This window comes from Quercus robur, chromosome 12 (assembly GCF_932294415.1).
Source record: "Quercus robur chromosome 12, dhQueRobu3.1, whole genome shotgun sequence".
In the NCBI taxonomy this organism is placed as follows: domain Eukaryota; kingdom Viridiplantae; phylum Streptophyta; class Magnoliopsida; order Fagales; family Fagaceae; genus Quercus; species Quercus robur.
In genome coordinates this window covers 8,105,235-8,131,581 of record NC_065545.1, presented here as the reverse complement: position 1 = coordinate 8,131,581, position 26,347 = coordinate 8,105,235, and the positions used below count along the sequence as shown (strand labels likewise).

Genomic DNA, 26,347 nt, shown 5'->3' with positions numbered 1-26,347 from the left:
TCCAAGATGGCTCAGTCAGGGCAAGGGAGGGAAAGACTCAAGACATTTCCTCTCCTCGATAAGGCAAGAAAGGAGCCTCTTCTTCCTTCAGCCAAAATCCGAAGCAGGTGGAGGTCGTATCAGATTTTTGGTACGACAACACTGAGGTTTCCCATCGCCGGTACCAGCTGTTCTTGCTCGATTATTGTTAATATGATACTTGCTCGATTGCTGTTAGAGCTGGTACGGGGATTTGGCATCCCCGCTTTTTCCTCTCTTCCATCACTGGTGCCACTTAGGTGCCTCCGCTTCTTCTTCTCTTCCATCAATGGTGCCATCTAGGTGCCTCTGCTTCTTCTTCTCTTCCATCACTGGTGCCATCCAGACTTGCTTAGTCACTGCTAGAGCAAAATTGAAGGTTAAAGGATCCATCATTTCCGTGTATCCCCCTCCATTTTTTGTTTTTTTTTGTTTTTTTGTTTTTTTTGTTTCTATAGTTAGCTTCTAGTATAGGCTTGTTTAAGCCCCCTTTCTGTATGTTGTACTACTTCTTTGTCTAATAAAAGATGACTTTATCCCATTTTGCGTGTTCTTTCTTTTTTGCAATAATTATTTTGTGAATGGATGTGCTGGTGTCCTTTTCTTTCGAACAATACTTAGGGCCGATGCCCTTGTTAGCAAAGAGTTATCACTTTGAACTTTATCAAAACTGTCGGGCACAACAATGCTGACTTCAAGTAGGCTAACCTTATGAGACTAACCGGGATAATAGTTGAATGTTCTGTATTGCATATGGGGTGATCACCCGATGACGTGTAACCTAAAATGAACTGTCCAAGGGGGTCGCCGGGCACTAGGGTGCTTTACCGCGTTTCAGATGATATTCATAGCCTTAACTTGTTTTGGGCATCCGGTTCGAGGACTGAGGTATGACTGCACCGGGTCTAAACACTTGGTTGTGCTAGTTTCCTTAGAGCTGGAGGTCTGAGGACCGTGCGGGATCTCCATTCTGTCTAGGACTTAAGCCTTTCTTGATGTAGTCAGTTTCCCGTAGGTTTGAGTCCGAGGATTATGCAAGACCTTGGTTCTGTCCAAAACTTATATTTTCTTAAAGTAGTTGGTTTCCCCATAGGTTTGAGTCTGAGGACCATGTAAGACCTTGGTTCTGTCCAAAACTTATATTTTCTTAAAGTAGTTGGTTTCCCCATAGGTTTGAGTCCGAGGACCATGCAAGACCTTAATTCTGTCCAAAACTTATATTTTCTTAAAGTAGTTGATTTCTCCATAGGTTTGAGTTCGAGGACCATGCAAGACCATGGTTCTGTCCAAAACTTATATTTTCTTGAAGTAGTTGGTTTTCCCATAGGTTTGAGTTCGAGGACCATGCAAGACCTTGGTTCTGTCAAAAACTTATATTTTCTTGAAGTATATTTTCTTGTACAGCGAGGATTAGCCCCTTGGCATATGTGTGTGGCATAAACTTTATGTTAGAAGCCCCTAGAACTGCTCGTGCCACTGGCACTTTGAAGTGTAGCCCTGAGTGGGAACTGAGTTAGGGCAGCAATCGCGTGCTGCTGGAAATGATGGAGAGGCTTTCGCATAGCTTGCACCACCGCCAAAACTATTTCTTTTGAGGGACCCTGGTTGACAGGGGCTTGATCCCATCATGACTAACCACCGCCTGCGCCAACGCGCAAGCCTCCCCACAGACGGCGCCAATTGTAAGGACTCAATTTGTAACGACCCCAAATTGGTGTATTGGGTTCGAACGTTAAAGGCTTAAATAATAAATTTGTAGAGAGTGGGCTAAAAGGTTAGGCCTTAGTTATCGGACAATAGTTAGTCATGGTGTTCATGATGATTGCACAGAGGTGAACTGAGTTTGTCCAGGAAGACTTTCTCTCTGGCACGGCCTGAGTGGCTCTGATCATTGGACCTCGTCCGAGGAGCTTAATGTTCTTATTATTCTTTTTATGCTAGGGTTCAATGGCCCTGGAGACCATCTGCCTTTTTTTGGCATGCTTCCTCCTTCTTTTATATTGGCTTTTTTCCTCTCTCAAACGTCCACGTGTAGGCTCAGTTTTAGAGGGCTGATACTGGTCTTATCAGCCCATACCCAAAGTAGTTGGGGGTGGTTGTAAAAGCTGAAGAGCATGACTCTGTCAAGCGCAGAGTACTTAATTATAGTAATGACAGCATTTCCTTTGTCTTTGTCGCCACACTGTTTAGAGGTCCTTTCCCCATTAATGTGGCCATGACGTTTGTTGGCGCGTTTAATGCGGAGATGACAGCTTATCCTTGAACCGCTTCTACACTGTACTCGCCCTTTCTTTTGGGGGCACTCTGGGGGCTGCCTTTGATGGCGTGCCGTTCCTTTCTTCTAGATTTTGGGATGCCGAGGACAGGATCGTCCTAGGCTATATCTCTAAACCATTTGGACTTTCGGTGCATGTCCTCGGCAACACCTCTCCTCGTCACGGGCCTTGGGCCCTAATGGAAAGTAGGCTGGGATCACAAATTCTCTGGCCCCATATCAATATATTTAAGTTTTATTTTTATTAAAATTTTTAATGACCATCCTAAACAATATTTCTGGAGCCACCACTGTACACTTGGGTCTCAAATTTTTTTCCAAAGACAATAGCTAAGCCTTTCCAAATGAAATCTCCTTCAGTTTGTTTGACTCCATTAGCATCTCAAACTTATTGGTTGGCTTAAAGAAGTCAGGAATGAGTAGCATGAGCCTAAGGGAGCGCTTGGTTCGCTGTGATGTTACATTACACTATAATATTATATTATTGTAATATTATATTAATGTAATCTCAATACAATAATACATTATATTGTTTAAGAAAGCGATGAGATTAAGATGATGTGATATATTTTGTAATTTTAGATTATGATAATGTTAGAAAAAATAAAATAAATAAAAAATTTTAATATCACATCATCATAATATACGTCATATAAAAAAACATCACAACGAATTAAATGGCTCTTAAGTGTTGTAAGGTGGTTGAATGACTCAAAATGTATTTCAAGTCCATATTTGAACACGAAAGATGCATTACTGTTATTATTAATTCAACAAGTGATGGTGGAGATATTTGAACTTTAAATATTTTTATGAGATCAGCATGAGGTGCTACTGCTAACTAGTTGGACTGGCTAGAAGAATATTTATTTTTCAACATCTGTACATGCTACGTAATGACACTTTGCAGAGAATTATTAAGGTCGCGACTTGACTAAGACCAAAACAAAAAGCATTCCATTTGGAACTTGGACATGACGCACACCTAAAAAATGTACCCGCCATTTTGGAGTATTGAGCACACTTCTCTTTTTTATATATATTTGTTGAGATTTCGATCATAACCACTCCTCTTTTACCATTTGAATTAGGATTCGAGAAAGTTATTTAATGTTGAGGTATATATTTTATATAGGTATATGCTTTTTTTACGTTATACTCATTTTCCATGAGAACTTACAAGTTACAAGAACAAAATAAAATATAATTTTTTTTTCCTGAATAAAATAAAATAGTACTTGAAAAGTCCTTTGAAATCTAGATGCATTGCATCTTGCCCATTTATCACTCTTAATTAAATAATATAATTCCCTTTGCCCGGTATTTTCTTAAGCCCCGCAAGAAAGCCCTACTAACACGCAACTTCAAGTCTTCAACCAAAAACAAAAGAAAAAAAAGTCTACAACTACACAAACATTACGTTTCTGTCAAAGTACTAGTTTTTCTCAAGAGCAGGGGGAGTGTAATTTTGCAGAATTGGTGGACTTGCTGAATTTTGACCGAATATGCTCACTAGAGGTGGCTTGGATTATAGAAGATATTTCTATTATTAAAGATAGTTTTAGTTTTATTTCTTTTTCTAGTATTCATTTACGATGTAATCATGCTACAAAAGAGATAAAGAGGAGGTCATTGTTTAGTTAGAAGAATGCTCATATTTTCTCTTTCCCATTGTACAAAATGATTTACATCAATAAAGTCTACTATCGTTTCTGCTTAAAAAAAAAAACTACACAAACATTGACAACAAATTATGCACAAAAGAGTTCTAACACATACCACAAATTTTACCAAAAAATCATGATAACTTTGAAGGGAGGGTGAGACAAATTATATTACACACAACACACTTTCTTAAACAATGTGGAACAACTACTAAATTCTTTTTTTTGAGAAACAAATACACACATAAGGGAAAGGAAAATAGTTTTAACACAAAGGCATACAATAAATTCCACTAAAAAATCTTGGTAGCTTTTAAAGAGAGGAGATGTGGCAAGTTGTTAAAAGAAAATTATAAAATATTGTTAGTACTAGTAGTGAGCTATATAACAATAATCAATAATAAACTACCAACTCAACGTGTGTAAAAATTTATAATCTACCAATTCAACAAACAAGAAATATGTTGCGAAAGTTGTTGTGCCTACGTATTGCTTAAAAATGAAAAAGAAAAAAAATCCTCAAACGGAAAATAGGTAAACTATTCACACTACCCCCTCTCTCTCTCTCTAATTAGGCAAATCTTGCTTTAAATATTTTGTACTAGTAATTATATAGAGATTAAATTCAATAAGGACGGGGTGTAAACCAAAACAGCCAATAAGGACATGCCACACAAGATTTTCACTTAAACTCATTATAAAATTAACACATCCTAATACACCTAATAACATCTCGACCAAAAAAAAAAACCCTATTTCACTGATCTTACTACTTCTGTATAATACCTTAGGCAATGGCTTGATTCCCGCGTCATCTAGATAGCTGAAAATATCAACATTTTTCTTGAATTTTAATGCCAGAGAGAAATATCCAAACTCATCGAAACTATCCTCTGAATAGGTAACATGGGTGTCCCATTGATTTTTCCAAAAACTTATATTATCTCCTATTAAGTTTGGCCAATATTTTTCCAACTCGGTTATCAAGTGCTCGATCTGCCAAATTTAAACCATAATGATATTATGCATTCAAATATGATTAAAAGAAAATGCATTACACACACGTATAATAAGTAAAATTGGAAAACTAGAGGAGTGCTGTGCTAAATAGTATTTCTAGAAATTTACCTCGAAAAGATTGAAGGGACTCCTAGGGCATTTTGGAGGCTTAGGTTTGCAAGACTCAAGATAGTTGGCCACAATTGGCCTAAGGATTGTGGCTGGAGACACAAGAGCTGAGGAGGGAGTGAGATTTTAGGAAAAATGTGAAATATGGTTTTTTTTATTTTATTGAGATGTTATTAGATGTATTAAGATGTATTGATTTTACAATGAGTTTAAGTAAAAGTTTGATGTGGCATGTTCTTATTGACTGGTGTAAACTAAAGGATTTATACTTTGTTTTTATTGAATTTAATCTCAATTATATATTAGTAAATAAATTATAATTAATTTTCATAGCGTTTTGTTTTTTTTGGGCTCTTGAATAGTTGTTGAAACCATGAGATAAATAGAAAAAGGTTATGTTTGGCATTAGCTTAAAAAAACCAATTTTTTTTATCATATAACTTATTTTTATTATATTTAATTTATTTTTGTTACTATTTATAATTCTTATTATACTTTTTGATACTATATCATAAAAATTTTTACTTTCGTCAAGTTGATACCAAAACGAACTTAGAATAAACATTAAAAACAACAACGTATGAATATGGTCCCCACTCATCAGAGACTTATTAGACCAACAAAACTAACAAGTAGAGCAATTGAACTCCTCTACCTACTATTCCTTACCTCAAAATTTTCCACTTCGAACCTAGACATCTTTCCGTCCACGTAGATTTCCTTCCTATTATATCGAATCCCCCTCCTTTCCTTTTCTTTTCCCCTCACCAAAGAAAAAGATGTTCCCTCCTCTCCACGTTTACACACTTCACCGCTTATCCCCGGTCACCTTCACCCCCCAACTTGCTCCTATTCCTAAATTTCCAAACACCCATCCCATTATCACGGCCAGGTTCATTCTACACTTCCCAGTTGTACCGGTCACCTTTCTCACCTTTCTCTTTCTCTCTCTATAAGACGCAAATATCAATTTCCATTCCTTTTTTAGGGTTAGGTTTTGGGTTTTTTTTCTCTTTGAAACTTCCATGGAAGCGTCCTCTGTTTCAGCAAATTCGAACCGATCTCCGTCGTTTCGTTACTGTACTTGTAGCTTTTTCAGACGGTGTTGTCGTTGTTTCTGTTGCTGTTACTCGTATCCCTGAATAAATTGAATTCGTTTTTGTAAAAGTTGTTGTTGTTATGGATTTACCACACGCTCAACCTGCTCTTTCTCTCGGCTTCAGCTCGCACACTTCGGTTTCTGACGATTCGATTTCGCTGAAAATCGATTCGAGCTTTTGCGATTCGTCGAATTCGGTGCCGTCTGTTCCGCTACAGTTGCTACAGCAAAAGGAGGAGGTAATCGAGATTGAGAATGAGGATGGGGAAGGTGAAGACCAGAGTGAGGATGAGAAATTCAGCATTTTGGGGCACCCAATGTGTTTGAAGAGGTCTAGAGACTCGCTGCTCTGTCAGAACGCTACGAAGCGAGTCGCGGTGGAGCCCGGGCTCGAGGCGAGGCGGGTGGTTTGGGGTTGGGGGAACCAGCCACTCGGCGTGGCGGACCCGGAAATCAACTCGATTATGGAGAAGGAAAAGCAGAGACAGTATAAAGGGATTGAATTGATCGCATCGGAGAATTACGTGTGCAGGGCTGTGATGGAAGCTTTGGGCAGTCACTTGACAAACAAGTACTCGGAGGGAATGCCTGGTGCAAGGTACTACACTGGGAATCAACATATTGATCAAATTGAATTGCTCTGTCACGAGCGCGCATTAGCGGCGTTTGATCTTGATTCGGAGAATTGGGGTGTGAATGTTCAGCCATACTCGTGTACCTCTGCGAATTTCGCGGTTTACACGGGTCTTTTGCTCCCAAAGGATCGGATTATGGGATTGGATTCTCCGTCAGGCGGGCATTTGAGTCATGGGTATTACACTCCAAGTGGGAAGAAAGTCTCGGCTGCTTCTATATTCTTTGAGAATTTGCCTTATAAAGTGAACCCACATACGGGTTTTATTGATTACGACAAGCTTGAGGAGAAAGCGCTTGATTTTCGCCCCAAGATACTTATTTGTGGTGGGAGTTCGTACCCGAGGGAGTGGGATTACGCGAGGTGTAGGCAGATTGCGGATAAATGCGGAGCTGTGTTGATGTGTGACATGGCTCATATTAGCGGACTAGTGGCAGCCAAGGTTTAAAATGCTTCACTTTTAGAAATTTGGAATTTGATTGAACCTTTTTGGTTACCTAATTTTTTTTTATTTTTTTTTATTTTTTTATTTTGTTGCATTTGAAAGTGTTTTCATTTATTTGAATACAATTGTTGTGGTCATTATGAGCTGGGGTTTTAGTTCTCTTTTTTCTGTACAGGAGATGGGGTTCTTGTAGTTTGTGATCATATAATTCATATTTGTCACCACCTTGTGTTGTGGTAGTCATAGGAGTTGTGCAGTTTAGAGTCCTCACGACCGTTTGTTAATATAACTTATATTTAAATGATGATTTGCCCGTTTGTCAATATGGTAGGAAGTAGAGCTGTAACTGTAGAGCTTTTGTGATATAGAGGCAAATTATAGTAATAAATTGTACTTCAAAGTTATGGATTTATAAAGTATGAACAGTGAATTGTAGAACTTTCTCTGAAAAATTCCAAATTTCAGCTAGTTGACTCACTTTATGTTATGTAAAGAGTTCACTTAGCTATTACAGCCCAGATTATATTCCAAAGATGTGATCTTAGAGCTCACTTACACTAAGTTTACCATCAGTGGGAACTTTGCTTTTTCTGGTTGGGAAGTGTCTCTGCTCTAGCCTTAAAGCTATTTTCCTTTTATCAGCTCTAAGGACCTCTGGAAACACTTTTTTAGTGGGTTGCCAGACAACCCCAAAATTTTTCCCCCCAAAAGAGCATTAGAGCTCTTAAAGCTCATTTATGACCCGATTTGAACTCAGCTTACAGTATTGTAGGTTAGTTTACAAGCAATTGATCCATTGGGTTTTCATGTTTTGACCCCATGACTTCTTGTACTAGAACAACCGTTGCATTATATGCATGATATTTTACTAAACCTGCCTGTATTGGCAAGTGTCTAGGCTTAAAAATTTAGCATATTGGTTTTACAAATACAAAAATATTCCTATATTTCAATAAAAATATTTCCTATATGCATGTATGTGTGCACCCTCATGGCTTTTTTTTGGGGGAAGGGAGGGGGGGGGGGGGGGGGGGAATGAATAAGAGATGATTTTAATTGATATGAAAACAGAGCAATTATCATTTACACCACTTTGCACTTAAAGTGCAGAACAGAACAACTCTATATCTGCTTTTATTTTTTTGGTTGTTGTTGTTGTTTGACGCCCTGCACTTTCTTGCATGCTTACTCTATTGACATAGGAATGGTATGAATACAGGTCTTTTTAAAAATAATTATAATAATAAGTAAAGACAGGACAGTTTTTTTATTTTCTATTTTATTTTTTTTCATTGTTAAAAACTGATTTTTAATTTTTGAGATTTACGTACTTATAAAAAAAAAAAAAAGGAGATTTAGATCTTGAGGTATTTTGAAAGGTTTGAGATTGAGAGGAGATTTCTTTAATCCATAAGTTGTCACAAAAGTTCAGATGGTATAAATAAAATAGGTTATGTTGCCAAAGTTGAGAGGGTTCTTGTCCAATTTCATCTCAAGCTAGAAATTTCTTAATGCAGTTCATTCTCCCACAAAAATAATTTACTTTGCCAGTGGAACTGCATGAGATGAGTTCCTTGAGTGTTTATTATTACCACCTTGTTGCTGCAAGAACTTGAGATAGAATGGATTTTATAGTAGTCAATTTGGAAGCCAGACTGGTGTCATTGATATTGATATTTGTGGAGAAGTATTGGAGTATAGTTGATGTGGCTGGGCTCTAGTTCTAATGGCACCTCCCTCCTTAAAAGTGCTTGGCAGAGGGTGAGGTTGTGGGTCCAAGACCCGCATGTAACTTAACAACCTAACAAAAAAAAAAAAAAAATTGATGAGGCTGGATCTTTCTTTAGTGTCTCATTTACTTTCATATACTATTGTGTTGTGTTCATTATCAAGAATTATTCATTAAATTCTCTTTGTATCAAATTGGACCCCAAAACAAAATATAGTTGAAGCTCAGAACCTTCTCTGATGTCAATATCTCTCTCTCTCTCTCTTCTTACACACGCACATCTTGTCAATAACTTTGGTAAGTTGGCGTTATTTTCTTTGGAAGCCAATATGCTGTTATGGCACTTCTTCCTATGAGAACTAGGGTAGAATGCAAGGTTTTAGGTTCAAGACCCATGTGTAACTTGCCAATAGATGTATAAGTTCCTTTGGAAATCTATCATGCTGTTTATATATTTCCTTATAATCATATTATTATCATAAGGAATTCCAAGTTTCTTGCTTTAAAATTTATTTACCTATCAAAAAAAGGAAAAGAAAAAAGAATTCCAAGTTTCTTACGGTCATTTTTGTTTGTCATCAATTACAGGAATGCACAAGCCCATTTAAATATTGTGATATTGTTACCTCAACGACTCACAAAAGTCTCCGGGGTCCTAGGGGAGGTATAATCTTTTACAGGAGGGGTACGAAATCAAGGAAACAGGGCTTGCTCCTTAGTCATGGAGATGGTAGTACTCATTATGATTTTGAGGAAAGGATAAACTTCGCAGTATTTCCATCGTTACAAGGGGGTCCTCACAATAATCACATTGCTGCTCTTGCCATAGCTTTAAAACAAGTAGCTACTCCAGAGTATAAAGCCTATATGCAACAGGTGAAGAAAAATGCTCAGGCATTAGCGTCTGCTTTGTCGAGAAGAAAATGCAAGCTGGTGACTGGGGGGTACCGATAATCATTTGTTGCTTTGGGATCTAACTGCCCTAGGCTTAACAGGTATTCTAATTTTTCCTGCTCTTTCACCAAAAGAAAAAAAAAAGAAAAAAAAAAAGAAGAAAATATTTTGAAGGATAAAGTTTGCTTTGTTCCATCTTACTTCATGACTTTAACTTGCTTTGATTCTGGTACTACATTCTGTGGCGCCCATCTGAATTTAGTGAGCATAACTTAGAACATTCTCAGGCTAACATAAGGGCTAAGCTGTTTTAAAGCAAAGTTTTGGCACATGCATGGTTGTAACCACTACCACAGTTCCATCATCGTGAAGTTTATGGTTTCCAGTTATATTCCCAACTTTCAATTCTTTTTTTGTAAGTTTGTCTTTTTTTCATTGTTTATGGATTACCAAAATGGACTGGCAATATTGTCTAACAAGGCATACAGGCATTGGCTGTTATATGTGTTGTAGTTCAGATCGAATTCGTTGCAGTTACTTTTGAATTACTTGTACCTTTTCATGTGAAACTATTTATGAGTTTTAAAACAAATGCATCTTGTTGCTCTTTTTCATTGAAAAGTATCATTTTAGTTCATTAAGCCATTGCAGCTACTTTTGAAGTACTTATACCTTTTATGTGAAACTATTTATGAGTTTTTAAAGAAATGCATCTTGCTGCTCTTTTTCATTGAAAAATATCATTTTAGTTCATTAAGCCATTGGAGGGGATGAAAATTATAAACTCAAAGGCCAAAACATATATATTAGAGTTAATTGCATTTCATCTGATTGTAATGGTACATCAACAGTAAAATGTACCGTGGTTTTATAGGAGCTTCTTAAGTTCTGTGGTAATTGGTTTGTATAGTGACAGGTTTTATATATGAAATTGGCTATGAAATTCGACAATCTTATGCCTATTTTTTGTTGACAGTCAGAAGATTCTCATAACCTATTATCCAGAAATATGTAAACCAGCTTCATTTTGCAAAGGCTCTGGTGTTTAGCTATGCATAAACATACTAGCTTGGAATCTGAAGATTAATAACTCGTGTGGAAATCGTAGGGTTTTTTGAATTGTTACCAAGATATTTGAAATTATTGTGTTATCAAAGAATCATGAAAAGGGTTACTTTTAACTTGATATGTCAAAAAAGGGGAAACCACTGTACTGTTGGAATATGAATATCACTCAAATTACCTTCAAGTTCTTTTAGGGACATATTGTTTTGCTTTTACGCTTTTGTGGTACAAATTTAATTATTAGCTTTTTAGCTTTTAGGTTACAAATGTAAAAACTACCTGCGCAAATACGCACCTCAAGTTCTGATCTTTTGTACCTGCTCTGTGTTTTGTAGGCAAGAACTATGAGAAGGTCTGTGAGATGTGTCACATCACTCTCAATAAAAGTGCTATATTTGGTGACAATGGTGCTATTTCTCCTGGAGGAGTAAGAATTGGTGAGTAGTTTTGTCATACTGCATTTACAAGTAGGCTTTGAAAAAGTGTCATGTACATTTTGGTCACACCTTTTAATTTATCTTGAATGATCGTATCCCCTTCTTTTGCTGAAGAGTTAACAACTAAAATGCCACCACCTTCCCCTATAAGAACAGCGTGGAGGGTTATCTGGAAAATCCCTGTAGATAACAAACAGTATCTTGGTATCCAAATTTTAGAATGATCTTTTTAAAATGCTGCAAAGGAAGAATGTTCTTATTAGCATGCTTCTTTCCCTTGGGTGCCCCAAGGAAATAATTTTACGAAGCTTTCTGTATTTTGTGCTTTATTTCTCAATTTTCTGAATTCTTAAGTGGTGAAAAGGACATGTATCTGAAGGTCATTACTGTTATATTGTTGCAAAATATTGTTGCATAAATTATTTCATTAGTAACAGTGGTAATTAATACATATCTGAATGTCACCATCCTAGTGTGGACTGATTATTACATTTAACTCATAATTTTTCTTTGTTCTTATTTAGGTACTCCTGCTATGACAACAAGAGGTTGTTTAGAGGCTGATTTTGAGACGATTGCTGAGTTTCTTTTTAGGGCAGCCCAGATTACTAGTATGGTGCAGAGGGAACCTGGAAAATTACAGAAAGATTTTTTCAAGGGTCTGCAGAACAATAAAAATATTGTTGAGCTCCGAAATCAGGTCGAGACATTTGCTTCCCAGTTTGCAATGCCAGGATTTGATATTTGAACATGTGAAAGAGGCAGCCAGCTCACATCTCTAATATCATGATGTTGCTTCTGTGGCCCACATGGTAACCACCCATCCATTTTTCTCCCAGGCCCTCTCCTGTAAATTACGCGCCCTAAAATAGTTCAACATTAAGATTTTGTTGCCCAAAAATTTTACAAGCATCACTTACCCAAGTGCCTGTCTGACTATCTATTTTTGTGATTTTGTAAAATTTTTACCAAAAGGTCATCTTTTTTATTTCCTGATATATTTGTGAAGGCGTCTCAAAGTTTTGGTCTGTAATTGTTTATCTGAATACATTTGTAATTAAGGAACTGGGATAGATATCGAAAGTTGCTTTTTCAAATGAGTTATATGTGAAAAATATGCGAATGTTGCATTTGAAACTTCTATCTTTTTTTGAACCAATTATGTCTACGATTCGAACTGTACAATTATGTTTTGTTGGAAAAAGAGTATTGGATATAAGCACATCCTTCTTCTTACAGTGTGTGAACCCCACAGCTAATTGGCATTTGATAATGGTTCTGGTTTGAAAACATCTTGGTTTTGCCATTGGCATTTGATAATGGTTCTGGTTTAGAAACATCTTGGTTTTGCCATTCATCCGCTAATGACTACGGCTATAGCTTGTATCTTTTGGTTATTAAGTTTGGTTAATTCAATCTCGGGCCTTAAGCAGAAGGAAATGCTGAAAACTCGCCAATTCTTCTCGGGGCAGTGGTATGACTTACTCTTTCTTCTTCTTCTTTGCCAATTTTTATTTTTTAATGAATCAAAAGCATGGTCTTTGCTTTGGTGGTTGATGTAAAACATGATGTGCGGTTTTATGGGTAATGGCCGTGCACAACACGTTACCCATTTGGTTTGTTGCAACAGAGCTCTGCTACCAGAATTTCTGGCATTCGGCATGTTGGCTCTTTATATTAATTTTACTCTTCTTCTTTTTTGAGAATAAAGATGGTATTACTCATTGTTTTTTGTCTTTATGTTTTTACTTGGGCCAATATTTTATTCTTTTGTGTTTTGGAATACTCATATGGAACCCATTGAGGGAGGCAAGGCATGGATTTCCGGCAAGGGACAAAAAGCATGAGATACGGTTAGATGTGAGAAAGTGACCCCTTAATTTTCTGTTCAATATTTTATATCCTCCAACCCAAAAAAGGGGATGAAATTGGCAGCAGAATAAAATTTTTGTTAGCAAGATAGAGAAAAGAAAGTGAGTGAGAGAGAGTTTGGAAGAGACATGTCAGGAAGAGAGGGATGTTGTGGCAAGGAGCTTTCATCGACTCCATTGCTTTCAAAGTGAACCGAATCAGACAAAAGCTTCCTTAAGAGCAAAAGAAGCTGCTGCTTTTGAAATTAAAGCAGCCAAGGAATCTCACAGTCGCCCCTACAGTCCTAAGCCACTCTTTTTATCATTCTTTCACAACTTGAATGATTAATCATTTACTATAACAACTAAAAAAAGAGCCACTCTCTATGAACAAAACAGAGCAAGAGGAGAAAAAAAAAATCACTTCCTAAGAAAAGAGAAAACATAAAATAACCATTTAAAATATAATAATTAATGGGAATATCATTATTTTGTCTTCCCTTATGAGGATATTAAGAAGCTTCCAAATCTTTTCTCCACCCAAAATTTTTTAATAGGAGCTTGGGGTTGGTGTTTCGTGTAAGTGGTTAAAAAAATAAAAGCAAAACAAAGACACTTTCTGTTTAATTTTCATCTTGAACTCTCATTTAAAGTCTTTTTGAAACCTAGACTTACATTCAATTCAAGAACCTTCCTCTTGGGGTTGCTGAAAACAAAAGCTATCCTCCGACGCTTCAACTATAGCGACCATAAGAAGTAAAGAAAAGTAAACCCACAAGAGGAAAAAAAAAAAAAAAAAAAAAAAAAAAAGGAACAAAAAGAAAAAAAAAATAATAACAATAATAAGAAACAAAGAGGGACAGAAGGCTTAAAGGTACAACAACCCCAACAACTGATTCCTCTACTTGTAATATTCAATTTTTTTTTTTTTTTTTTTTTTTTTCATCCGACCATTTCTATCACTATCTCTCTTTCACTCTCGTCTCTTTCTCTACCTATGACTGCAAAAGTCCAAAAGCTTCTTCCTCCCTTCAACAATTTCATCAAAGAAATCATCAAGCTGGCCAACAATATTGTCAGCACCAGATCTCAACACCCCAAAACACCCTCTCAAGTTGTCCACTCTTTCTCTAATCCCAACCTCACTTTCCCACTCCACCACTCCTCCTTGTGACCCTGTTCTCTCCAATTCTCCTCTCAGCTCCTCCATAGCCAACTTTGATCTCCTAAACTCATACAGCAAAATCCCTGGCCTCCCATTCATCTGGTTGATCTCTGCAGCCACCCTTTGTTGTAAACTTGCTGTTGATATCATAAACCCGGATCCAAAAAACAAGCAACCTTCATATCCACCCCTTAAAAAACTTGACTCTGGCCAACAGTACACCAATCCATATAGCAATATCATCAGCAACAAAGAGCTAACATTCCTCATTGCATAAAGGACACCCCTGAAGCCATTGAACCCATTTAGCTTTGACTCTATGGAGACCTTCTCATCAAAACGCAAAGAAAGCGGTTGGATTCTTGTTTCCATTAAGCCTCTATTCTCTTCCTCCAATCCTAGTGCTTCTCTTCGACACCCAGATATTGCTCTAACCACCTGTTTCAAAAAAAAAAAAAAAAATCCAATCAAAGCCAAATAAAAATTGAATCTTTATATGAAAATTGAAGGTTGGTGATGAAGTTGAACCTGGCGAGAAAGCTGTGGAGTGAGATGGCGATGCGCGTCAAGTGAAGAAGTTATATTGAACCCAGCAGAGTAATAGTTTTCCATGCCTGATATCCCAGACTTTAGCACATGACAAACTTCCCAAAGCTTTGAACTTTCATCCATGTACTCATCAAGCCACTTCTCACCCACTGGCAAATGGAGCTTTTGGACAAGGAGAGTCAATTGGGAGTGAAAGGATCGAAGCAGTGAGAGTACCCTTTGAAGGAATTGAATTGACATGAAGTTATTGGACAAGTAAAAGCGTTCAAGATCATCAATCCCACGGGTGAGAAATGAGTAGAAGCCATTCACAGAGTTTGTAGAAGAAGGATCCATGTGTTTTTTTTTGTTGTGTGGTGGAGCTAAGGTCTAAGAGGGAAAAGAAACAAAAAGTGGATGGTTTTAAAAAAAGGAAGAGAAGGTTATAAAGAGGGAGATATATAAATTGTGAGAGGTAGCATAATAAGGAGGAGAAAGGAGGAGAAGAAGAAGAAGAAGAAGGAAGAATTGGAAGAGAGGGAATATCTTAGAAGCTCAGGTTTCTAAGGTTGAAAAGGATTGTTGGGAGCAATGATGGGTGTTTCCTATAGAGGGGAAAGGATGATTGGTAATATGCCATTTTCATTGTTTAATGGGCAGAAAGAAAAAGAAAGTGAAAAATAATAAAGACCCGGAAAATAAAAAGAAGAATATATCTATTAAAAGGAAAAGAGAAAGCAAGAGAGTTAGCCAACACTATGAGACATGAAATTGTCATGAACTCCCTTCCATTCCAATTCCTCCCTTTCCTGCGTTTCTTAACTTTTCTCCTCAACTTTAAAGTGTACCTATATTACTATGAAATATATTAATTAATTATACCTCTCTCTATATATATATATATATATATATATTGAGAGAGAGAGAGAGAGGTGGGGAAGGAGAGCAAGTGGTATGTTATTAATAAATATAGTTGGCATTGTTGTATGATGTTAGATTGAGGTTATTCTTATTGGGTTGTAAAAAGTTTGACTGGATTGACTGGGATTTTGCTTCTGCTACTACTTCCTAAGTCCTAAGTTTCTAATGCCTTCCCATATAGATACGTGTCCTCCCTCCTTTTGATTTGAGTGCTCTTTGGCTTCTTCTTCCCTCTTTTTCTTCCTCGAGCAACTGACTTTGGCTCCTTTACTTCCCCTCTATCCTATTGAAATTTGTGGGTTTTGTTTTTCCTAGATAATTCTTGTTTTTGTTGATTTTTTCAAAAGGGGCAGGAATTGGAATGATGAGGTTCCTTGTACATCTCTGTTTTTGTAACCCTTCTGTACTAACCCCAAAATCAGTCTTTTTAGGCCAAATATATTATGCCTTTTTTTTTTTTTTATAAAATTTTTTACCACACTTTTTTTTTCTCTTCCTAGGAGTAAATGCGGTACCATGTTTGTTCATTAACTCTATGTACATTGAATGATACTTGAACCTAAGTATATAATTTCATCCTGGCTGTCCTTTGGCATTTCATCAAGATCCTCCAACGGCTGATCTAGTGGGTCCCAATTTTTGTTTATTTTGTCAAAATGGGTGTGTAATGATTGATTGTATTTAGTTATCTATGGGCGGCAATGCAAAGAGTTGAAAGCTAGTGATGGTTGCTTCCTTTATTCTCTTAGAATGAATTATAGTACATTAGTTTTTTTTTTTTTTTTTTGTCCCTCTTTATTAATTCCTTATAATTTAATAATTTATGTAGTTATTGATACGAGTATATATTTTAATTTTTTATTTCAAGCTTAGGGAGGTGGGAGTGGGGACCAGCAAATCTTAATTTATAATTGGGGTTATGGCTTAAGCAACAATTTTCTAAAATTTTTTGTTTTAAACTTTAGTCGGGTGCTCGTGGGTTTTCGGAGAATGGGACATCTTGAGAGTATGTTGGTCTTTTAAGATTTCATTGGAAAGTGAAAACGAAGCTAATTGGCATTATTTAAGGCCATTCTTATGGGCACCCCTTTGATTTTTGAAATCAACCCACCTTATAGTTATAAGGCTGCCCTTTGTGTATTATTCTTATTGTATATGTGGAGGCTTAAAATCCGAGTAAGGTTGAACATGTTAAATTGTTTATAACTTTTACACAATTCCAATTTGTTAAAGTGATAATAATAGTAAGTTATTGGATTACTATCAAAATGTTTTTATAAGATTTTTTTTTTCCTTAAATTGTTAAAGTGACAAGTTGTGATTGAAATAACATCACTTTTACATGACTCATTGCAACACTTTGATAAGTTATGATTAGAGAAACATTGCTTTCACATGGACTTATTATTGATACGACTTTTATAATACGACACCAATCACAAAAAATTAAATCAACAATTGTGGAAATTTTAATTAAAAGTTTTTATGTGCCTAATCTTATTAGGAAAATTCATTGCTTTTTTTAGAAGTAATTCCTCCATGATGTGAAAGTTTTGTAATTTTGTATTTCCTTTTCTCATGTTATTAGATCTTCTAACACTTTAGTCCATTCCTTAACTGCTTGGGTCCCTTTGTAATTGTCCTAGTGCCATCTCCATCTCCATCTCCATCTCCAAATAAGGAGTGAAGGACTAGCAAAGTAGCAAGTAGCAACCCTCTCCCTTTGCTTATTTTTCTTGGTTATATGAACTACTCATGTGGTTTTTGTGGTGCTCTTGGCCAAAAGCTGCATTCTTTTGAAGAAGTCTTTTCAAATGCTGGGCTACAAAATATTCTCTACTCATTAAATTTCCATTAAGTCAGGTGGAATTAAATCTTGTTGAAAACTAAATTTAACTCACTATTTATCTATGAAAAAAAAAAAGCTTCCTTAGACTGGAAGTCTGGGATTGTTAATGGCTTGAATTATGATTCAATTTTATTGGTTAATGATTTGGATTTTTAAGCAAGTCTATATCCCAATCTTATTCCAAGTTTTTTGATTCGGATACGGGAATAAATCAAATTTATTTCATGTGATAGCTTGGAATCAAACTAGGATAAATATCCTAAGATGATTGGATAAGATAATACATAACAATGACATGTCATTACTAAATAATTGATGACCAATTTTAGTGATTTCAACATTTTGAAAAACTATTCTTTTTGCCCAATGGTATCTAATGAGTCACATACTAGATGCAATTAAATTATATAGCTATCAAACACCAACCCTCTAAATGCCTCTCACATTTCATTTCACCATGCTTGGTGAGCATTGCATTACAGTTGAATCAAACTTTGAATTGATGGACAAAAGACAACTGTACAACTCAGCACTTGGGCATCAAAGTTTGAAACCTTCTCAAATAATCAAGTATTTCCAATATTTCCCAAGCTAAGGAATATAGAGTTGGCCGGCTAAATTTGGTGACTGCGAATTTTAGGACCTGGTATTGATGGGTGGTTGAGTGCTTGTTTGCTTATATATGGTAAAAGGATGGACTTATTGTTGGTTATTACAAATGTTATGAAAAGGAATATTGCTAGATCGATCCGGCCAACTCATACAAACAAATGCTAGAACTACTATATTGACATGACAATCAATATAATTGGGGTAATATGCTTAAAAGGAACGGGTTTGGGTCTAGTGCTCTTATGCATAAGACCTAAAAAATGCTAAAAAATATTAATTTTTTATTACATGTCCACATTTTAACGAGCCTGGTGCACATGAGCACTGAACCCAATCCTTGCCCCACATAAAATTTGACATATCTCTAACATTAGTTAAAAAAGGGAGAGCATTAGTTTGAAACTTGTTTAAATTCATGGAATAGAGTAAAAAAACATCTATTCCAGAAGGTTATAGAATGAATAAACAATGGCTACACAAAATGCCGGCTAAGTTAATGTGGGTCCAATGATGGTATAAAAGTAAAACAGATGGACGGCTAGATTTGTCCGGCAACATCACTTTCGTCCCATCATGATATTTACCTCTATAAAAAGTCTATAGGAGAATGTTTCATTTTCTCTCTTAATGGTCTTAGATGTACACATCTGGATGGTCCATAGCCTCAAAAAAAAAAGAAAAAAAAGAAAAAAAGAAAAGAAGAAAAGAAAATGATATAAAGGAGTCGGTTTATATTGAAATTGAAATGAAAGGAAAAGAAAAGAAGGGGAAGAACTGAGATATCCAATCAGTTTGGGTTTGGGAGGGGTGGGTTCAAATTCAATATCAATATGCCTAGTCTTCTTGACAAGTTGCTTATATCAAAATTAATACCAAAATTAATTTGGGGTTTCTATTTTCTAGGGGACCACTGACACTTCTTTTCATTCTTTCCTAACCTATTGATGTTAGTCGAAGAAGATAAGGGGATCCCTAAAAGCCTATACTTCTTTTAAAGATAAGTCATCAAGGATTTACAATCCTCTAAATGCAAGAAAATTGGGGCACTATCTCAAACCAATGTTAGGGCATGGAAATGGGGTGAATGTGACTACACCTTTCTCTTCAATTTAAGTATAAATTTCAAATTATAAGTGGGTTGAGATTGGAATTTGGAATCAAAGATTTTTTTTTTCCCCAAATGATCAACACAACTTTACTTTATTTTTATTTTTCTTTTATTCGGGATAGTAAATTATACAAATTCATTAAATTAATCTAATTTTTGTTCAATTGAAATAGTACAACTATGTGACATCAACCAACTATTATTATGATTGTTACCCTCAAAACACTTGTTTCTCACTCTTATTTTTCCCACCACAATCTTGTCCTCTTTTCTCTCATCTCTTTCACTCTCATTAGTGTGTTGTCGTTATCTCATTAGGTATGGTAGAATGTCTATGTCCTATCCTAACCCAACCTGTTTTGAGTGAAATATTTTTTGTCCCTAAAAGGAGACAAGATGAAAATAGACACTCGTGTGGTATCTATGATGAACATAAATATAGCTTTTTTAATAGGCTGAAGTATTATTTTTGTCCCTAAAGTTTGTATGAAATTTGTTTTTCATCTCTAAACTTTTTAAAGAGATTTTTTTTTTTCAATAATTTAGGGGCATAAATAGGGATGAATTTTTTTTTTTTTTTCAAAAGGTTAGGGATGAAAAAAGATATATATATATATATATATATTTTTTTTTTTTTTAAATTTGAAGATAAATAGTAAACAAATTGAATAGTTTAGAGATTGAAAATCAACTTTTTAAAGTTTAGAGGGAAAAAAAAATTTCTTGCAAACTCTAGAGACAAAATAATATTTTAGGCTAAAAATATCATCAACACTGAACTACAACTTGAACTCAGACAAAAACGACTTGTTAGATGTTATATCCATGTGAAAATTAATGAAATGTCAAGTACAATGTTTTGGGCTACTAAAATAAATCTATAAAAAAGTACGTTATCATTTATTAAAAATTATACTCCTTCTGTCCTAAAATATAATACTCTTTCAAAAATCAAAAGTCAATAAATAAAATTTATATTTTACCTTTTATTTTATTTAAAAATTTAATATCTTTATTTCTCTAGCGTTTGAATTACTGGAGGTACTTTAGAAATCTGTACTTTTTTAACTAAAAGGACAATGAATTAGATGGTCTTCACTCACAAAAATGCGTTAAAAAATTGGATGTTTTACAATTTGAGACTTAAAGGATTATAAAATGTTGAATTCGGAATAACATTGTGCCACATCACTTGACATTCAAAAGCATTAGATATCAATGATGTTGGAAAGAAGAGAAAAAATAGGTTAACTAGAACTGATTTACTGGATGGTAGCTTGTTGCTGTAACCAACAAGTCATTGATGACAAACTCACATGAATGGTAGAACTGATTTACTAAATATGTATGCATGGTAAAATTATTGGGTACTCCTGAAGTACCATAAATACATAGTCCTCCCTCTCACATGAATGGTGGGTCCCACCATAAATTTAATTAGTGGGACTCACCATTCATGTGAGAGGAGGGAGTACACAATAATTTTCATATTCATGGATGCACAAACATGCAAACAATAAAATTCAAAATAAACAAATGAACGGTTATTTTATTTCATCTAGTTTTCCTTTCTCTTGTGAGTTTTAGTTAGCTTAATTGGTAAAATTTCTGATGATTGAATAAGAGACTTGACGTTAAAATTCAAAAACAGATTAATGTCTTAGTCTGATAATAAAGAGCTATCATATCATCAGGAGTGGACGCTATAGGTTGAAATTCTTTAAAAAAAAAAAAGTTTTCTTTTCTTTTAGTTAATTACATTAAAATAAATAAAGAATTTTTATTTATTTTAATAATCAATCAACATGATAAAACCATAGTAAAGAATTTTTTTGAACATTGTTTTATTATTATTATTATTCTTTTTATAATTCAATGGTTGAGGAAGGAGGATTTGAACCCTTAACGTTTCCAGAAAAAACATGAGAAATTACTAGTTGAACTACAAAACTTTTGATCCGTTTCCTCACTTTTAATAGAATTTAATGTTCTTAATCTTATAATTATGATGAAAAGTTGGATCATAACTTTAAAACATTACGACCTAGATAATTATTAGACACTTAGGCCAACAGGTTATTGGGCAATGGCCTCCTAACTTAATGGCACCTATCACTTATTTGTAAGGCTTAAATTGGTAGGAATGATTCTAGCGATGGTAAGAAGATGGAGTGCTTCGGATGGTAATGCCTCTGTCTCTTTTTGGGGACTAAAAAACTTGCATTGGGCGTAGGCGGGAATAGGGCGGTGTATGTATTTTGTCATCTTTAATGAATTGGTTCCAGTGTTAATGAGAGAGATGACAGAGAAAGGGGAGCTGTGATGGTAAGTGTGGAGAGAGAGAAAGAGAGAGGGTTTAAGGATGATAGTAAAATATGCGTAATAAAAATAAATTAAAAATATGATATGTATAAAATTATTAAATTATATATAGTTTAATCATTTTTATACATGTTGGAAGTTTTTCATATTCAATTAAAGACCTTTTTTTTTTTTTTTTTTTTTTTTTTTCATTAGATCATTACTTGAATGATCTTGTGTATTGGGTGTTAGAGTTCAATGAGTCTCTCTCATTTTATTGTAATTATTTCTATGCTAAGTTATATAGTATATTAATTATGTAAATAAGTTTTTTTTTTCTTCGATAACTATATTATTTAACAATATATATAAACATTTGAGACAAGATAGAGGAGGTCAAATCCGTTTCCATCTCATCCATTTGGGACAAGAAAGATGGAGTATTTTGTCATCCCTAATTGATTCCTCTTATTTGGGAAAAAAAAAATTATTGAAATCATTCACATGAACCTAAAGAGGGGGAAAAAAAAATTAAAATGCAAATGCAAATGGTTGAAATGGTCTAAGAAGAAGGTGCTCCACTTATCAATTATCATTGACATGGACACTTAATAAATCACTCCCCTCTTTGGAGAAAGAGAGAAGTAGAAAAAAAAAAAAGTAGAGTAAAAGTGTTACTTACCGATGTATTTTGGGACATGTGGCAAGGATAAAACTAAACAACTGGATGATAATCATATTCTCAACCTTCTAAAGCAGAGTTCTCTTTTTCTTATGGGCCACACCTAAATAACCTTTTTCTATGAAAATTTCAAGTAGTCTTAGATTCGTGACACATATTAATTATATTGAAAGTGAAAACAAAATAAATATCGTGCAGCCAACCATGCATTAGAGAGTGGATTGTGATCATGTAAAATTCTAATGGGCCCTCAGTTCTATTCTGTGGGCACAATATCAGCAGGACAAATTCCAAACATATACTAGTGTGTTTATGTATATATACACTAATATTCAAAAATCCCACTTTTATATATATTTTTTCTCTTATCTTTTTGTTCAATATTTTCTTCATCATTATTATGTTCATTTTATGATGATACGGTTTGCTGGTATAAAGTTTGTGGAGGGTCACTCTATTGCTATGACTTTGATTATTATACATAAAAGTTTCTTGAAGATGATCATATATGATTAATGGAATCCTTCTTTTTTGTTTAATTTAATTTATAATTTATGGGATCCTTATTATAATTGATTTTAGCCGATTTCGCGCGTAATAAAATGTATAAAGTCCATTTCTGGTGAATATTCGTGTGGAATTATTTGGGTATCAAATTCGTTATTATTTATAATTGACTAAAGAAACTTCTATTATAAAATTAAAGACTAAAAAGATACTTCTATATTGATAAATGTTTCAATCATGTGGAATGTGAACGAAGAAAGTGTTGACATTGATCTTAGAATTCAGCCTAAAAAACAAAACAGCAATAACCATCTTAGAAGAAGATAGTATATACATACAGACATACAGTCAAGACCAAGGGCATGGTTTCGGAATTGGTTCAAGTCAACCTCAAAACAGGACAAACTGAGTTTCTCTTGGACTGGTTTTGGCTTGGTACCAAAAAGAAATTCATACCAATCACCCTTTAATTTCCATGTTCCTTTCTCTATATTTATATTGTTTGGTACATTATTTTCTTTTGTTAATCACATACAAAATGCATGCATGAATCTTGTTAGTCTATATTCTATAAAATATAATAAAGTGGAAGCTCTTTAAAATATCTAAATTATATTTTAATTTTTCTCTAATTTTGTGTCAAGATCATTTTGATTCTAATTAATTATATTTTGCTTGTTGTGCCAAGTGCCATTCAATTTAAAACCACTTTAAACTCTTTTGAAACTAGTTCTTGCCCATTTAAAATTAATTCCCATTCATTTGAATTTAATCCAACTTTCTTACCAAAACTTATGATCAATTCAAATATAAACTTCATAAAAAAAATTTACTATTTTATAATAAAAAAATTCCTTTTAATATATTTCATAATAACTCAATTTTTTGTCACTTATTTGGAAAATGCAGACATTAAATAAATTTATTTCATTTGGTCCCACAACTTTTTCCATTTTCATCCTCCTTAATGCATTATTTACCTCGATCGTTCTAATTCTTCAAACAAATCTATAGTTTCTATCCTTCATTTGGTTACTTAAATTGCTCCAATATTTCATATTGTTTCCGTTAAAAAGTTTATTAAAATAACTTTTTCATCTCTCTTGAATTAGCTCTTCTTTTACAAACACTCCTTGATCTTCTTTTACTAACACTCCCAGAACTTTATCTTTAATGCACCAAACACCATTCAATTCTCTTGTTTTCATTTTATTTGTCTCAGCTAGTTTATAAATATGTTTTTCTCCCTCATTCGTCCCCAACTTATTATAAGTTATCATAGGCCTTACATTTAGCCTCTTGGACAACTTTTTTTGCCTCCCTCTCTGCCACTTTATAATTTTTATAAGTAGCACTATCTCTACATTTAGGTAGACTTCTACAGCTCTCTCTAATTTAATTGATGTTTGAACTTCCATATTTCACAACCAAGTTTCCTTACTCGTTTGCCCACGTCCTTAAGATTCTCTAAGGACGTCTTTAACTACTCTTTTAATACAAGTAGCCATTTCATTTCACATTTTATCAACATCTTCGTCTAAATCCCACTTGTCTTCTTGGGTCATTTTATCTTTAAACGAATCTTTTTTCTCTCCCTTCAATAATCCATTTATGATAGAGTGACTAAATTTTATGCTGATCGTCAACCTACCACAACCCTCATCCTTTTACCTAACTTTTTTTTTTTTTTTTTGGAGAAATCCTTTTACCTAACTTGGGATCAATTGTAAACAAAATGTATAACACTAAGGTGTATCTAATTATGTTATTAATGCCTATGCACATATGCTGAGGAATACAAGCTAGTGTCTAAAAAAAAAAGCATGCACATGTAAAACTTATTAAGCATAAACTACAATGGAGTGGCACCTTCTCAAATTCTTTATGCAACGAATAGATTATTGCTTTTAGAGAAGAAATAGATTATATATAAATCCAAACAATAAAAATGTTTTAATATAATACATTGCTTAATAACAATAAAATTTAATTTGAAGTAGTAATATAAAGTTATATATATCTAATACCTTTATTTTTATATTTGTGTAGAGTAATGAATACTAATACATTTATGGGCTATAATGAGATAGTTACTTTTTCTTTTCTTTTCTTTTCTTTTTTCTGGGAAAATTAAATAAATTGAGCAAATATCGTTCTACAATAATTTCTCCCAACCCATTAATGAACACTTGGCTCTCTTTTCTGGTAAGGTTTCAATGTTTCATTACTGTGTATGTCAACCCAGCCAAGTACAAGTGCCCCAGCCACACAAAGAAAGAGAGATACAGAGAGTCAACCATTTTTGTTTTTTTGATGAAGAAAAAAAGAGAGCATATACTTTATAATAAAAAAGACGAAATGAGCAATGATCATATAAATTTGAAGTCCCATAGGGTTCTATATACCCTATAAATAAACCCAACCCCATTACACCACTCTTTGACTAAAAACATTGACAGTGAGAGGCCACAAACTCACAAGGTTGGGTTTTGCTTTTTGGTTCAACTAGGCAACTCCCACTTCTGGATTCCTTCCCACTATAGCTGCCTTTTAGTCCCTTTCTCGTCCCCTAAAAGAGGGAGCCTTCTAAAAGTTTTAGACTATATATTTTTGCAAACCAAGACGAAACCAAACCTAAACATTTATAGTAATATAACAAAGTCACATAGTGCTAGTGCTTGTAGTTGTAGCCTTTATTTATTTAGATGCGTATTTCTATACGGAACCCCCCTAGGAGCCTCTTTTCATGATTATGATTTTGATCTTTTTATTTTTTAAGTCTTTCTAGAAAGAGTAAGTGCAGCTATCTATATGTGTCAACTTTTAATTGGACTTTAGTATTTTTACATGAGTTCACTTTATGTACTGAAAGATGTCGAAATTCAACACCCAAATCCGCATCTTGTTTATGTGTCAACTCTTAATTGGATTTTAATACTTTTACATAGGTTCACTTTATATACATATAAAGATGCCGAAATTTAATTAAGAGTCGACACGCAAGTGGGATAGACGTAGAAATGGGTATATCTCTAATATTACTTTGCAATCGTAAGCTAAAGTATGTAAGGCATACCTCACCAAGTGCATTAGTGGGAACAAGCCACGTGTCACATTACTACAGGTTGCTCTCTCAATGGTGCAAGATGTTTTGTGGAGAAAACCTGGAGATGCTTAGCGGAGATATAAATTCGACAGGTGACATGTTTGCTGATCTTGACCAGGAGTGTGTGTGTGTGTGGGGGGGGGGGGGGGCGCAACTCAAAGTTATTTCAACGGCTACAAATAACTTGTGATTATTAGGCATTGTTGAGGACACATTAATAATTAATAAAAAATTTCAATTATAAACTGTAATACATTTTTTAAAGAAAAAAAATATATGTTTCTCAAAAAAAAAAAAAAAAAATATATATATATATATATACTTGTTAAT

The 26,347-nt window shown here is 34.5% G+C and overlaps 2 protein-coding genes across 2 annotated transcripts; one reads left to right on the top strand and one right to left on the bottom strand.

Annotated features, from left to right (window-relative positions):
- Positions 1-5,867: 5,867 nt before the first annotated feature.
- Positions 5,868-12,485, top strand: LOC126710067 (serine hydroxymethyltransferase 7). Its single transcript, XM_050410449.1, is given in 5 exon segments — positions 5,868-7,260; positions 9,581-9,931; positions 9,933-9,987; positions 11,287-11,388; positions 11,913-12,485. Coding segments are annotated over 5 exon segments (1,728 nt in total). The 5' UTR covers positions 5,868-6,264; the 3' UTR covers positions 12,137-12,485.
- Positions 12,486-13,854: 1,369 nt separating this feature from the next.
- LOC126710068 (uncharacterized) lies at positions 13,855-15,799 on the bottom strand. Its single transcript, XM_050410450.1, has 2 exons — positions 14,932-15,799; positions 13,855-14,841 (listed from the first exon to the last, which is right to left on the bottom strand). Exons 1-2 carry the CDS (start codon positions 15,286-15,288, stop codon positions 14,230-14,232), a joined length of 969 nt encoding a protein of 322 aa, XP_050266407.1. The 5' UTR covers positions 15,289-15,799; the 3' UTR covers positions 13,855-14,229.
- Between the last annotated feature and the right edge of the window lie 10,548 nt (positions 15,800-26,347).